The sequence below is a fragment of the Vicugna pacos genome, chromosome 22 (genome assembly GCF_048564905.1).
Source record: "Vicugna pacos chromosome 22, VicPac4, whole genome shotgun sequence".
Lineage (NCBI taxonomy): Eukaryota > Metazoa > Chordata > Mammalia > Artiodactyla > Camelidae > Vicugna > Vicugna pacos.
The window spans coordinates 20717382-20733914 of NC_133008.1; the positions used below are offsets into that span (position 1 = coordinate 20717382).

General features: G+C 44.8%; 1 protein-coding gene across 1 annotated transcript in view; it reads left to right on the forward strand.

Moving 5' to 3' along the window:
• SUGP1 (SURP and G-patch domain containing 1) overlaps window positions 1–15273 on the forward strand; it is a 28954-nt gene extending 13681 nt beyond the window's left edge. The window contains exons 8-14 of the mRNA XM_006199024.4: window positions 3236–3591; window positions 11730–11836; window positions 12694–12871; window positions 13269–13375; window positions 14180–14325; window positions 14662–14791; window positions 15081–15273. Of these exons, the coding sequence (XP_006199086.1) occupies window positions 3236–3591; window positions 11730–11836; window positions 12694–12871; window positions 13269–13375; window positions 14180–14325; window positions 14662–14791; window positions 15081–15107 (1051 nt within the window). The 3' untranslated portion in view covers window positions 15108–15273. The remainder of the gene's footprint in view (window positions 1–3235; window positions 3592–11729; window positions 11837–12693; window positions 12872–13268; window positions 13376–14179; window positions 14326–14661; window positions 14792–15080) is intronic.
• The last annotated feature ends 1260 nt before the right edge of the window (window positions 15274–16533 follow it).

A 16533-nucleotide genomic window follows, 5' to 3' on the forward strand; every position in this document is an offset into this window, starting at 1 on the left:
AACATCTCCCGCTAGAGTAGTATACTTGTTACAGTTGATGAACCTGTATTGACACATCATAATCACCCAAAGTCTATAGTTTATGTTAGGGTTCACTTTTCCTGCTGTATATTCTATGGATTTGGACAAATGTGTAGTGACATATATCCATCGTTGTGGTGTCATACGGAGTATTCTCAGTGCCCTAAAATTCCCCGTGTTCTGCCTATTCATCTCTTTTTCTTCCTTAACCCCAGGCAACCGCTGATTTTTTTTTCTGACTCCGTAGTTTTGCCTTTTCCAGAATGTCATATAATTGGAGTCATAGTATGTTGCCTTTTTGGATTGGCTTCTTTCACTTAGTAATATGCATTTAATTTAAGGTTGCTCCAAAGTTGTTGGGGTTTTTTTGGTTTTTTTGTTTTGTTTTTTTTGTGTGTGTTTTTTGTTTGTTTGTTTGTTTTGCTTGATAGCTCATTTCTTTTTAGACTGAATGATTTTCCATTGTCTAGATGTACCACAGTTTATTTATCCATTCATCTCCTGCATGGCATCTTGGTTGCTTCCAAGATTTGGCAATTATGAATAAAGTTGCTGTAAACATCTGTGTACAGGATTTTTGTGTGGACATAAATTTTCAACTCTTATACCAAGAAGTGTGATTGCTGGATCGTATGATACATTTAGTTTTGTAAGAAACTGGTTAACTGTCTTCCAGAGTGACTAGTATCAAGCAGAGAGAACATTTCTTAACCAGTAAGCCCTGAAGTGTGATAGTGTCAGTTCTCCAACTTTGTTCTTTTTCCATATTGTGTTGACTGTTGTAGGGCTTTTGTCTCTCTGTATAAACTTTAGAATCAGATTGTCAATATTTGCAAAATGACTTGCTGGGATTTTGACTGGAATTGCACTGAATCTAGAAATCAAGTTGGAAATAACTGACATCTTGACAGTGGTGAGTCTTCCTATCCATGAACATGTAATCTCTTCATTTATTTAGTTCTTTGAATTTGTTCATCAGAGTTTTTTAGTTTTCCTCATATAGATCTTATACATATTTTGTTAGACTTATATCTAAGTAGTTCATTTTGGGAAATGCTAGTGTAAATGTTTTTAATTTCAAATTCTACGTGTTCATTGCTGGTGTGTAGGAATGTGATTGACTTCTGTATATTAATCTTGTATCCTGCAACCTTTCTATAATAGCTTGTTAATTCCAGGATGGGTTTTCTGGTCTTTGATCTGTTTTTTTTCCTATGTAGATGATCATGTCATATTTCTTCCTTCTCAATCAGTACATCTTCTGTTTCCTTTTCTCATCTTACTGCATTAGCTAGAACTTCCAGTATGATGAAAAGCATTGGAGGGGTGGGATATTCTTGCCTGGTTTCTGTTTTCAGTGGGAAAGCTTCAAGTTTCTTATGTAAGTATGATGTAAGATATAGGTTTTTTTATAGATATTCTTTATCAAGTGGAGGAAGTTCCCTTATGTTCCTAGTTTACTGAGAGTTTTCTTGTGAATGGATATTAGATTTTGTTAAATGCTTTTTCTGCAGCGATTGATATGATCATGTGATTTTTCTTCTTTAGCCTATTAATGCGATGGATTACACTACTTTTTTTCCCCTTCTTTTGATGGGGGGAGGCCATTAGGATATTTATTTATTTTCTTAAATGGAGATATTGGGAACTGAACCCAGGACCTTGTGCATGCTAAGCATGCACTCCACCACCAGGCTGCACCCTCCCCCACCAGATTACATTACTTGATTTTCAAATGTTGAAGCAGCATTGTGTGCTTGAAATTAAGCCCATTTGGTTGTGGTGTAGAACTCTTTATACATTGGTGGATTAAGTTTGCTAATGTTTCGTTGAGGATTTTTATATCTCTGTTCACGAGGGATGTTGGTCTGTAGTTTTCTTTCCTTGTAATGTTTCTGTCTGGTTTTAGTATTAGGGTAATTGAGTGAGTTAGGAATGTTCTCTCTGCTTCTGTCCTCTGAAAGAGGTTGTACAGAATTGGTGTGATCTTTTTCTTTAAATGTTGGGTAGAATTCACCAGTGAACTTTTGGAAGATTATTAATTATTGATTCAATTTCTTTAATAGAAATAGGCCTGTTTAGATTGTCTGTTTCTTCTTGTGTGAGTTCTGGCAGATTGTATCTTTCAAAGAATTGGTTCATTTCATCTAGGTTATCAGATTTGTGGCATAGAGGCCAGTCTCCCCATCCCTCCATCCCACTCTAGGTATTGATGTTATTAACAGACCTAGGAGTTCTTCCATCCCTTTCCCAGCTCTCATGTAGAAATAGTCTGTGGGTTTTTTCTGCTAACTTTCTCTTATATAGAAGGAATTTACATCATCCTTGAGCCTGCATGTTACTTTTGTAGTACAGCATTGTACCATGACTGTCCCTCCAGGTTCACGAGTACAGGTGTAGCCTCTTCTTGTCAAGGGCTGTGTAATCTGTGCTGTGTATAGATTTTGCTATATGGAACTGGGCTGTGACTCTTCTCTCTGGTGTGGACCCCAGAGTTGGGACTGTTGGCTCAGTATGTGCATAGTCTAAGAGATGCTGGGCAGGTGCAGAGGGAGCTACAGCCTCTGCCAGCTCTGAACCCAGCACCACTTGCTCTGCATTTGGGAACCCACAGCTTCCAGCGAGGCTGGCAGTGAGTTCCCTGTTCATTCCAGTGTTCAGTGTCTTTGTTTTGGCTCTGTTCACTCCTGATGCCTCTTAAGGATGCTTCAGAAAGGAGCACAAGTGTGCCCAGCTGTTAGGTTTGGGACAAATCCTGCCCTTCCTGGCACCAGGTGTCTCTGGCGATTAAGGATTTCTTGGTTTGTGGGCACTGGTGCCCTCGTCTAGGGCAGCAGGGGAAAAATCCCTGCAGAGCCTTGGGAAGGTCTGAGAGAGCCCACACCATTTCCTTCAAAGCACAGGATCAGTGATAGTTTAACAGGCATACAGTAAAGATGGAATGGGGGTTTGGAGTGGCTCACAGCTCACAGGAACAGCATCATGACAGTCTGTGGGCATGTCACACTGTTCGATAAGTTAGGGCCACCAGAGCCGGTACCCACTGAGGCTAGGCAGGGAAGGAGATCATGATAGAGACCTCCATCTTGACATGATCCTGAAGTGACCCTGGCCGACCTGAGTGTGCCTATGCAAGGCCCACACTTCTCCTGCCCTAAATCAGGGGTAGGGGACTGAGGCTCAAAGATGGTGTTCCTCCCACTCTCCTTTGCAGCTTTCTGTATGAACCCAACAGCCAAGGGTACAAGTACTACCGCCAGAAGCTTGAGGAGTTCCGGAAAGCCAAGGCTGGTCCCACAGGCACCCCCACAGCACCTGACCTTTGCCTGAAGCGCAGATCTCCTCCTGAGACTCCATTGGGGTCCATGCCCACTGCCACTACATGCCCCACCTCATCTGCCCCCTTGCCCGCCGTCAGCCCGTCTCCAGCTGCCCCAGGGAAGCTCGCCACCACAGCCACTATGAAGAGGAAACGAAAGAGCCGGTGGGGGCCTGAAGAAGACAAGGTGGAGCTTCCACCCGCCGAGCTGGTGCAGAGGGATGTGGATGCCTCTCCCTCGCCTCTGTCAGGTGGGCCGACCCCCTCCCCCAGCCTATTGAAAGGGCCTAGCATCTTTCACTTCACGTAATGTTTTCAAGATTCATCTGTGTTGTAGCACACGTCAGAATTTCATTCATTTCTATGACCAAATAATATTCCAGTATATGGATAGACAACACTTTGTTTATCCTTTCATCAGTTGTTAAAGCTTGAGTTTTTACCATTTGGCAATTGCCAGTATTGCTGCTGTGAACATTGGCCTACAAGTACTATTTGGATCCCTAATTTTGATTCTTTTTTGTGTATACCTATGAGTGGCATTCCTGGGTCACGTGGTAAGTCTGAGGAATCACCGAACTGTTTTTTACAGCAGCTGCACCATTTACGTTCTGACCAGCAATGCACAAGGGTTCCAATTTTTCCACACTCTCGCCTTATTATTGTAGCTATCCTAGTAAGTGTAAAGTGAAATCACATTGTAGTTTTGATTTGCATTTCTCTAGTGACTAATGGTGTTGAGCATCCTTTCATGTGTTTTTTGGTCATTTGTATACTTTATTTGGAGAAATGTCTATTTTGCCCATTTTTCAATTGGGCTGTTTATCTTTTTGTTGTTGAATTGTAGTGGTTCTTTATATGTTCTGGACGTTAACCCCATTCAGATAAGTGATTTGCAAATATTTTCCCTAATTTTATCTGCTGTGTTTTCACCCTCTTAATGTCCTTTAATACACAAAAGTTTTCAATTTTAATGAAGTTCAATTTATTTTTTCTTTTGTTGCCTGTGGTTCTGGTATCATATTTAAGAAACCCCAGCCAAATACAGAGTCTTGAAGATTTCCCCCTATATTTTCTTCTAAGAGTTTTATAGTTTTAGGTCTTTCATCCATTTGGGGTTAATTGTTACATATGATAAAAGGTTAGAGTTTAACTTCATCCTTTTGCTTGTGGAGATCCAATTTTCCCAGCACCATTTGTTGAGAAGCTGTTGTTCTTTCCCCATTGAATGGCCTTGACGCCCTTGTCAAAAATCCCATAGATGTAAAGGTTTATTTCTGGGCTCTCTATTCTATTACATTGGATTATATGTCTCTTCTTATGCCAATAGCACAGTTTTGATTACTGTAGCTTTCTGGTAAAATTTGAATTTGGGAGTGTCAGCCTTCCAAACTTGTTCTTCTTTTTCAGGCTTTGGCTCTTTCAGGTCCCTTGAATTTTCATATAAATTTTCAGATGGGCTTTTCCATTTCTGCAGAAAACATTGTTGGGATTTTGATAGTGATTGCATTAAATCTGTAGGTTGTTTGGGTGGTATTGACATGTTAACAATATTTGAGTTTTCCACTCTGAGAACATGGGCTGTTTTTCCATTTACTTAGGTTTTCTTTAATTTATTTCAACATGTTTTTGTATTTTCACCGTACAAGTCTTGTATTGCTATTTAAATTTATTCCTAAGTGATTTATTTTTGATGCTATTGCAAATGGAATTGTTTTTATTTCCTTTTTGGATTATTTGGTTTGGGTGTATGGAAATACAACTGATTTTTTTGTGTGTTAGTTATGTATCTTATACCTTTGTTGAATTTATTTATTAGCGTAACAGTCTTTAGGGTTTTCTACCTATAAGATCATGTCATCTGCAATAAGAATAGTTTTACTCTTTGCTTTCCAGTTCGGATGTCTCTCCTTTCTTTTTCTTTCCTAATTGCTCTGTAGTGCTATGTTGAATAGAAGTGGCAAAAGCAGGCATCTCTCCTTGCCTTGTTCCTGATCTTAAGGGGGAAGCTTTTGGTCTTTCACAATTAAGTATGACTTTTGCTGTGTTTTTAATACATGGCCTTTGTCTTATTGAAGAAGTTCGCTTCTGTGCCTAGTATATTGAGTGTTTTTATCATTAGACTGTTAGATTTTGTCAATGACTTTTTGTGCATCAACTGAAATGATCATGTGGTTTTTTCTTTCACTGTATTAACGTGGAGTATTACATTGATTTTTTGTATGATGAACCACCCTTGCATTCCTGGAATAAATAATTATTTTAATATACTGATGGACTTGGTTTGCTAGTATTTTTGTACAGATTCCTGCGTCTATACTCATAAGGATTATGGGTCTGTAATTGTCTTATGTTGTCTTTGTCTGCCTTTGGTATCAGGGTAATGCTGACCTCATAAAATGAGTTAGGAAATGTTCCCTTCTTTAATTTTTTTGGAAGAATTTGAGAATAATTGGTGTTAATTCTTATTCTTTTAAATCTTGGGTAGAATTTACCAGTGATCCTATTTAGTTCTGGGCTTTTCTTTGTTGGGGGGAGGTTTTGATTATTGATTCAGTTTCCTTACTTGTTATAAATCTATTCATATTTTTCTGTACTTCTTGAGTTAGTTTTGGTAGTTGTTCCATTCTAGGAATTTGTCCACTTTGTCTAGGTTATCCAGTTTGTTGGTGTACAGTTGCTTATTGTATTCTCTCATAAGCCTTTTATTTTTGTTGAGTCATTAGTAACACACTAGTCCCCCTTTATCTGTGCTTTTGCTTTCTGTGGTTTCAGTTACCCACTGTCAACCATGGTCCAAAAATATTAAATGCAAAATTCCAGGAATAAATAATATAATAATATAGTTAAAATGTAAATCGTTTTGAGAGCCATTCTGAGTAGCGTGATGAAATCTTGTGCCATCCGCTCCACCCCACCTGGGACATGAATCATCCCTTTGCCCAGGATATCCCACCTGTTAGTCATTCCTAGTCACTCAGATATCAGATTGACTGTCATGGTATTGCAGTGCTTATCTTCACAAAACCCTTATTTTACTTAATAATGGCCTCAAAGCACATGAATAGTGATGCTGGCAACTTGAACATGCCAAAGAGAAGCCATAAATTGCTTCCTTTAAGTAAAAAGGTGAAAATTCTTGAGTTAATTAGCTGAGGTGGCCAAGACCTAATAAGCTGAGGTTACCAAGATCTACAGTAAGAAGAAATCATCTATCCATGAAATTGTGAAGAAGGAAAAGGAAATTCATGCTAGTTTTGCTGTTATACCTCAAACTGCAAAAGTTACGGCCACAGTGTGTGCTAAGGGTTTAGTTAAGATGGAAAAGGCATTACATTTGTACAGTAAAATATTGTTAGGGAGAAACTACATTCACATAATTTTTACTATAACTGTTACATTTTATTATTAGCTATTGTTGTTGATTTCTTGCTGTGCCTAATTTTTTTAAACTTTTTTTTATTGAGTTTACTGTGTCTAATTTATAAATCAAATTTTATCATAGGTATGTATATATATAGTACACACAGGGTTCAGTATTATCTGTGGTTTCAGGCATCCATTAGGGGATCTTGGAATGTATCCCCTGCAGATAAAGTGGAACTACTGTATGCCCCATTTTTACTTTTTGTTTTAGTAGTTGAGTCTTCTTTTTTGCTTAGGCAGTCTATCTAAAGATTTGTCCATTTTGTTGATCTTTTTAAAAAGCTTTTGGTTTCATTGATTTTTCTCTCTTGTATTTCTATTTCCTGTTTCATTTTTCTCCGTCTAATCTTTATTCCTTCCTTTTGCTGGTTCTGGAATTAGTTTGCTCTACTTTTGCTGGTTTCTTAAGATGTACAGTTAGGTTATCTATCTTCCTTTTTTGTTGTTTTGTTTTGGGGTGTAATTAGCTTTATTTATTTGTTTTTAATAGAAGTACTGGGGATTGAACCCATTCTAAACACACATTCTGCCACTGAGCTATACCCTCTTCCCACCTACCCCCGCCCCCAGGTCTATCTTTTTTTTTTTTTTTTAACATTTTTTTTTTATCGAGTCAAATTTATCTTCTTTTTAATGTGAGCATCTACAGCTATAAATTTCCCACTTGACATTGCTTTTGCTGCATCCAATAAGTTTTGATGTGTGTTATGCTTTTGTGTTTATTCATCTCTAAGCATTTTCTGATCTCTTGTGATTTCCTCTTTGACCCATTGATTAAGAGTGTGTTATTTAATTTCTAGATTTTTGAGTTTTCCAGTTTTCCTTCTGTTACTGATTTCTAGTTTCATTCCATTGTGATCAGAAAAGAAATCATACTTGGTATGATTTCAGTCTTTTAAAATTTATTAAAACTTGTTTTATAGCCAAACCTATGATCTGTTCTGGAGAATGTTCCATGTGCACTTGAGGGGACTATATTCTGCTGTTGGATTTCTTGTTCAATAGGTGTCTGTTAGGTCTGGTTGGTTCATAGTGTTGTTCAGTCCTCTATATCCTTATTGATCTTCTGTTCATATGTTCTGTCCATTATTTAAAATGGGATATTGAAATTTCCAACAGTTACTATATTATTTCTTCCTTCAGTTTTGTCAATTTTTATCATGTATCTTGGGCCTGTGTTGTTAGGTGTGTGTGTGTATGTATGTATATATTTATTTATAAATTTTTAAAAATTGAAGTATAGTCAGTTTACAGTGTTGTGTCAATTTCTGGTGTACAGCATAGTAGTTCAGTCATATATATCCATACATATATTCGTTTTTATATTCTTTTTCATTATACATTACTACAAGCTATTGAATGTAGTTCCTTGTGCTATACAGTATAAATTTGTTATTTATCTATTTTTATATATACCAGTCAGTATCTGCAGATCTCGAACTCCCAGTTTATGTCTTCCTACCCACTTCTCCTCTGGTAACCATAAGTTTGTTTTCTGTGTCTTGAGTCTGTGTCTGTTTTGTAAATAACTTCATGTCTTTTTTTTTTTAGATTCCACATGTAAGTGATATATGGTATTTTCTTTCTCTTTCTGGCTTACTTCATTTAGAATGATAATCTCCAGGTCTGTCCATGTTGCTGCAAATGGCTGAGTAGTATCCCATTGTACAAATATACCACAACTTCTTTATCCACTCATCTGTCGATAGACATTTAGGTTGTTTCCATGTCTTGGCTATTGTAAATAGTGATGCTGTGAGCATTGGGGTGCATGTATCTTTTCAAATTAAAGTTCCCTCTGGATATTTGCCCAGGAGCGGGATTGCTGGATCATATGGTAAGTCTGTCTTTAGTTTTTTGAGGAATCTCCATGCTGTTTTCCATAATGGCTACACCAAACTACATTCCCACCAACAGTGTAGGAAGGTGCCCTTTTCTCCACACCCTCTCCAGCATTTATTGTTTGTGGACTTTTGAATGATGGCCATTCTGACTGGTGTGAGGTGATACCTCACTGTAGTTTTGATTTGCGTTTCTCTGATAATTAGTGATATTGAGCATTTTTTTAAGTGCCTATTGGCCATTTGTATGTCTTCATTGGAGAATTGCTTATTTAGGTCTTCTGCCCATTTTTGGATTGGGTGGTTTGCTTTTTTTATTATTAAGTTGTATGAGCTGTTTATATATTCTGGAAATTAAGTCCTTGTCAGTCTCATCTTTTGCAAATATTTTTTCCCATTCCATAGGTTGTCTTTTTGTTTTGCTCTGGCTTCGCAAAAGCTTATAAGGTTAATTAGGTCCCATTTGTTTATTTTTGCTTTTATTTCTATTCCTGGGTAGATTGCCCTGGGAGAACATTGCTGAAATTTATGTCAGAGAATGTTTTGCCTGTGTTTTCTTCTAACAGGTCTATAGTGTCTTGTCTTAAGTTTAAATCTTTAAGCCATTTTGAGTTTATTTTTGTGTATGGTGTGAGAGATTGTTCTAACTTTATTGATGTGCAGCTGTCCAGTTCTCCCAACACCATTTGCTGAAGAGACTCTACTCCATTGTATATTTATATTCTTGCCTCCTTTGTTACAGATTAATTGACCAGAAGTCTGTGGATTTATTCCTAGGCTCTCTATTCTGTTCCATTGATCCATATGTCTGTTTTTTGTACCAATACCATGCTTTTTTTGATTACTGTAGTTCTGTAGTATTGTCTGAAGTCTGGGAGGGTTATTCCTCCAGCTTCATTCTTTTCCTTCAGTGTTGTTTTGGTAATTCTGGATCTTTTGTGATTCCATATAAATCTTAGGATTCTAGTTCTGTGAAAAATGTCCTGGGTAATTGGATAGAGATTGCATTAAATCTGTAGATTGCTTTGGGTAGTGTGGCCGTTTTAACAGTATTAATTCTTCCAATCCAAAAACGTGGAATATCTTTCCATTTCTTTAAATCATCTTTCATTTCCTTAGTTAGTGTTTTGTAGTTCTCCTGTGTATATTTATTTAATTGTTATGTCTTCTTTCTGTATCAAATCTTTTGTAAATACATAACATCTTTCTTTGTCTCTTATAACCTTTTTTGATTTAAAGTCTATTTTGTCTGATACTAGTATGGCCAGCCCAGCTCTATCTTGGTTACTATTTGCATGAAATAACCTTTTTTCATCCTTTCAATCTATTTGTGTCTTTGTGTCTAAAGTCTCTTATAGGCAACATATAGATAATCCTGTTTTCTCTTAAGCTTTAAAGTACTTAGATTCATTCTTATCACAGAAAACTCACGAAATGAACAGTGACAAGCACAATAATTGCTACAGTCATTTTTGCAGTTATCTCCAACTTCTTACTCCTTGACAACAATCTCAGGCCCAGCCATTGTGTGGCTTCATTTCTCGTTTTCTGTCACAAACCCACAAGGGTGGGTGTCTGTTGTCATCACATTTTGCCAATGATATTGGTGACTAATAATTGGCCGTTTCATGCCATCTGTCTGACTACCCCACTGTGCAGCCTGCACCATGGGCAGAACCCTCTCAACCTCCCTCACCTGCAACTTGCCTGGAACTGGCCACAGAGGCACATAGAGGAGTCATGTGCACCCTGGTGCCAATGCCTATATCGGCTGTACAAGGGTAGGCCGAGAGAGAAGGCAGCTCACCCAGGTCACAGGGCTGGCCTGTTGGCCCTGCGTGCCCAGTTCTGAGAGCGGTCTCTTGCTCAGTGCCTCCCTGGCCCAAAGAGAAAAGCTACTGACAGAAGAGCTGAGTACTCACTGGGGCTCTAGGTAGCACCTCTCCCCAGGGTTGAGGGCACCTAGGGTCAGATTGCCACTCAAGTGCCGAAGCTGGTACCCGCTGCAAAGGAGGGTGCTCTGGTGTGAGTGCTGCTCTGATGCATACACTCCCTAGCTCTGAGATCATGTCCCCGAGGTCCAGTCCCAGCTCCCCGCCAGTGAAGATGTGTTCTTCATCATGTGGGGGACAGGTACAGACTCAGTAGTCTCAGGTTCAGGTACCACTGGCCCACATCACCCCAGGGGGCATGGGCAGCCCCCGCCTGCCTGCTCGCTGGGGGAGTGGCCCGTGGAGGAAAGGCACTGTGGACATGCTCCAGGCACACAGCAAGCTGCTCAGACCTTGGCTCCCTTGTTCTGTCCATGGGGCTGCCCAACATCCTTCAGAGCCCCCACAGCCCGAGGAGGGGTTGAGGCACAATCATAGGGTTCCAGGAGCACCTGTGAGTGGTTCTCACAGTTGAAGCCCAAGCCCTGGTGAGCTGGGAGGATCTGGCTCTTTCCATCCTCCCAGAGGGACCTCTGCACCCTGTTCTGCCTGGCTTCTTCCTCAGGAAGCCACCACCTGAGGGATGGTTGTTTCCACCACCCAGATGGGGCTATTGCAGCATCTTCATGTGAATTAGTTGTCTCCAACCAAGCTCAGAAGCTGATGCCAAATTAAACATCAGTTGCTTTAAAGATGGTTGGCTGCCTCCCCGGAAGGAGCTAACAGAGCCACACAGCTGAGTCTTGCCAAACCTGTGCCTACACCAGCTGTGCTCACCACAGGACTTAACTTCCAAGAGTCAGTGTGCGCGCGTGCACATGCACGCACATGCACACACAAACCTCTTCTCTCATGTCTTGGACTTTCCAAATTCCCTACCATGTCACCCATCAGCCGTGTGACCTTTACTGAGGCTCCAGACCTCTCAAGTTCTGGTGTCAGCAACCCCAGCATGGAGTCTTAGAGCCTACCCGGAGAGGTTGTGTGGGGATGAAACTAAGTACACAAATAGAGCGGAGCAAGGGGCGCCCCTAGGTCATCAAGTGACATGCATTACCACCTGTTCCAACTTAAAGGCCTTGCCTCATGCACCAGGTGCCTCAGGTGTCATCAACACGTGGACTCTGCCTCGCGTGCAGGTGCGAGGCTAGTCCAATGTCTGTTGTTGACCAGCCTATGTCTTGTTTCTAGTTCAGGACCTCAAGGGCCTCGGCTACGAGAAGGGGAAGCCTGTGGGTCTGGTGGGTGTCACAGAGCTGTCAGACGCTCAGAAGAAGCAGCTGAAGGAGCAGCAGGAGGTAAGGCCGTGGAGGGCAGGGTAGGCAGCCTCTGCAGGGGCCGGTGGGATATTGTCTCCCTCCCTGCCCTGTGGTGCAGTGATCCCAGTGTATTCTTTCTGAACCTCCCTGGCCAGTTGGATCCTATGATCAAGGGAGAGGCTCCTGGGCAGGCAGGTACCCTGACAATGGCATGCCACCTGTGAGCGCCCTCCCCAGCCCACAGCTGAGCCCAGAGCCCAGGTCTTGTCACGCTACCTGGTCAGCCTCTGCAGCCAGGGCTCCACAGCTAATCCCCACCACGCTTGTGGGCTGGTCCCAGCTGGACAGTCTCCATTTTGGTTTTCCTTCCAGTTCCCTACAGCATTCAGTACAGGGTAGGCCTGTCTGGCACTGGGTACCCTGAACAATGGGACAGCTGCTCAGTTGGTGTTGGGTAGTGTTGGAATGAGGGCTGGCTTAGCTGACAACTCTGTGGCCAGGACACAAGACAGCTAGAACAGTTGGGACAGCTTACCCGGGCCACCTCCTCCAGGCTGGCAGCCCCGTTACATCACCCTCAACCCTCCCAGGGGTCAGGAGCCACCTCGCCCTCATTTGGTCCACAGTGATGATGCTCATGATGTTCCAGGTTCCAGGCCAGGCCCCAGGCTCTGGGCAAGGCAGAGAGGTGTCCTCCCTGCTCCAAACAGATTCGGGGAACCCAGGGCATGTCCTGACACAGGACTCAGTGTCTTTCTGAACACTTGCTCCAAGTCCTACTCATGAGTTGGCCTCAGAGAGTTGGGAAGAGGGGTGCCCAGCATGCACGGGAGGTGGGAGCTAGCCTCCTGCATGTGTGGTGCACGGCCCTGCTCACTGGCATGTGCCACCCACAGATGCAGCAGATGTACGACATGATCATGCAGCACAAGCGCGCGATGCAGGACATGCAGCTGCTGTGGGAGAAGGCACTGCAGCAGCACCAGCACGGCTACGACAGTGACGAGGAGGTGGACAGCGAGCTGGGCACCTGGGAGCACCAGCTGCGGCGCATGGAGATGGACAAGACTCGGGGTGGGCCAAGGCGCGAATCACAGGGATGGGGTGGGCTGGGGGGTGCGTGGCTGAGGCCTTGCCTTCAGGGCTCTGCAGGCTCAGGAAGCCCCATTCACCTGCCCAGGAATTGCCTGGAGGCACCACATTGGGGTCTTAAGTCACCTGCCCAGCCTTAAGGCCTTGGGCAGGAGACTTGGCCTCTTTGTGCCTCAGTTTCTTCAGTGGTGAAAGGATAGTTAACTGGCATTTAAACGTGGTACACAGAAGGGCTGCGTGGGAGATCAGGGGCTCAGGTCGAGGTCTCAGCCAGCTGCCTCGTTCCCCATGGCCCAAGACTCCCCTCGACACTCATACTTGTGCTGTGGGGCTGCCACACGCTCCATCCTCCTCTCACCTTTACCTCATCTCTGGGCAGAATGGGCAGAGCAGCTGACGAAGATGGGCCGGGGTAAGCACTTCATCGGGGACTTCCTGCCACCAGACGAGCTGGAGAAGTTCATGGAGACCTTCAAGGCACTGAAGGTAGGCCGGGAGGGCTCTGGCACCAGCCCCTGCTGTAGGCCTGACTAGCAGGCGGCCTGCTCCTCCCGTAGCCTCCTCGCGCGGCAGGCGCCTGCAGTAGCCTCACGGTCCCCCATGCGCACAGTAGGAGTTGGGCCCTCTTGCCACAGGAGGCATCTGTTTATGACAAATACCATCTGTGTAGGGAATTAGCAAATAGCAGCTCAGCTGCCGCTTCAGAAACATTTCCTGGGGCTTTAGGGAAATACTGCTTCCAGTGGAGCCAATTAAGTGCAGTTTACAGGCAAAGCGTTTCTCAGGCAGACACCCCACGTACTGGGCTCTCCAGAATGAAAACTTAACAGTCCTCGCATACTGCCTTCGTGCTTAAGAGGAGAGGTCTCACATGGAGTGTCCCCTGTCATCTTTTGGGGTTTTCTGTAAAACTGTTTTGTACTACATAATCTCATCACCTCCTTGACCACAGCTGCTTTTTAGCACTCTGTGTTAAATTGCTCTTAGAACATGGGATTTTATTCTTTATTGATGAACCATTTATCTTTCCCATGGCAGACAAAACCTGAGTCACCTATCACCTTGCACCCTTTGACTAGGCCACTAGGGAGCTCAGCACTACTTCTGGCCCTGGGGACCCTGAGGAGCAGCTTGATCTCTTCGCAAGGAGTTTGACCTGCTGGTGGGGAGGCAGATCGGCAGGTGGTCCCAGCGGCCATTGAGGCTATGTAAGGGTAGGGTTTCAGGCCAGAGCTGGGACTGGGCATGGCTGCAGTCCTGTTGGATGATCATCAGTCTCCTCCCCCGCAGGAGGGCCGTGAACCTGACTATTCAGAGTACAAGGAGTTCAAGCTGACAATAGAGAACATTGGCTACCAGATGCTGATGAAGATGGGCTGGAAGGAGGGCGATGGGCTGGGCTCAGAGGGCCAGGGCATCAAGAACCCAGTCAACAAGTGAGTATGGCCTCCAGTGCCAGGGGGAGGGCAGGAAGAATGGACCCACATGGACACATAGGCTCAGGGCCTGGGTCCAGTCCTATTGCTGGGCTGGCAGTCAGGGGTATGGATTCTGCTGGCTGGGCTATCTTAGGCTCTCCATCTTCCCACAATGTTAGGAGTGTCCCGGATGGATGTTGCCAAGCCCAGTGTAGTACCCACATTGAACTGCATTGGGGTGCTCTGCTGAGCCCACCCAGTTCAGGTGAGGCCTCCCTGCCCCAAGCTCAGGTCCATCTCTCCTGCCGGTGCCAGCCCACTCTCCTGCTCACACTGCCTCTTGCCCCCATGCAGGGGCACCACCACGGTAGATGGTGCTGGCTTTGGCATTGACCGGCCAGCTGAACTCTCCAAGGAAGATGACGAGTATGAGGCCTTCCGCAAGAGGATGATGCTGGCTTACCGCTTCCGGCCCAACCCCCTGGTGCGTGTGTCTCTATCCCCCTATATTGCATTTGGCTGTGCCGCCACAGTTCCTCACAGTCCACTGTAAATGGGTGGTGGTGCCAGTAACGAGTGTCTGTTCTTCCTCAGTCCAGCTAGGCTCACCAGCAAACCCATACCCCAAGCTCACCACCTGTGTTCGAGCTTTCCTGCCCTCCCTTTTAGAGGATTTGAGCTCAGCTGTCCCCAGTAGGTTCTAGATGGGAGGAACTGCTATCTTTCTTTAACATAGCAAAACCTCCCCTTTTTATCTACCTTGCTTCCCACAGAACAACCCAAGGCGGCCTTACTACTGAGTACTCTGGAGAAACGCACAAATGTACTTTCCAAAAGACCAACCGTCCCTGGACTGTGGAGTCTTCTGGCCTGCACTTCTGCCCGCCCTTGTGTCGAGTGTCGTGCTGTGTATTAAAATTCCAGTGCTTGCCTGCTGTGGCAGCCTGGTCTTGCCATCACCAGAAATCCTTCCTGTTTCTTAGCAGCAGGACCGTACTGGGCAGGTGGGGACAGGCTGCTTCTGTGAAGGCTACCCAGCGGCAAGGACCCTGGAGAACCACCTTGACCTTTGTCTGCTCCTGGGGGCCTGGGTTGGAGTTGAGGGGAAGACCTGTGGAGAGGGTCAAGATTTGGCTGCCTCTGGGCCAGGGGCTTCAGGGACCTCCCAGCCTAGCAGTGCACTGCAGGAGGAGATTGGGGAAGGGTCTCCAGGCAGGATCCAGTCCTCCCTTAGACCCGCAAGGCAGGTGGACCCAGGGCACACTTGTGCCCCTGACCTCTGATAGATGGCACTGACAGGGCCCCCTACACACAGCAAACTTGGCTGGTGATGGCTGCTGCCGTAGCTGCCCAAGGTCCTACCAGTGTGGTGGACACATGAGTCCCCAGGGCTTGTGGCTTTGGGGGACAGCTTTGTGACGGATACACCACACCAAGACATGACATACCTCCTAGGGGAGGGGAGACTAATGGATAGCCCAGGCCAAGGTGTGTGCCAAGGGCTCACCACGCATCCAGAGCTGGTGCCTCACATTAGTGCAGAAACCACCTGGGGATCTTGTTCAGCTGCAGCTGCTGCGTGAGCATCTTGGGCAGGGTCTCAGAAGTCTGCGAGCAACGCTTGGAGTATCGGTGTGGGGAACTGAGGGGCCCCTATAACTCACCCATCTGCCCCTTACATGCACCCAGTGGGTCCTGCTCAACTCCTTTGAGCTCATGGGGTCTGAGGACTCTAGCTGGCATCAGGCTTCTGAGCCAGCCTGCAGTTCACACGGTCATTCAGCAAACGCGAAACACTGACTGTGAACCAGATGGATGGGATCTGCCCCAGGCAGCCATAGTCTGCCGGGGCCATGGCCGTAAACCCCTAGCACAAGCTGAGACTGATAGATGCTGTATGGAGAAATCAGGACCTGTGGTGGAGGTGGCCTGGGGAGTGTCTCAATGAGGGGGGCCCAGGGTCTGGGAATCTCAGTGGCAGATCCCAGGTTGGGGTGGCACACAACCTTGTCTCCCCTCCATGGATACTGTATCCAGGTCAGGGCAAGGGGGTGACATGGAGCCTGCCCAGCAGTCTGGAGTCCTGAGTACAAGGGTGTAGCTCTGGGCAGCCAGAGGTTCTGTGATGGGGACCCTGGACATTGGTCCCAAACACCCCACTGTCCAGGTCAGAGTCAACCTTCAATTTAATTCTTAGTGAACAGGAAGCTTGCCAGATTCACTGTG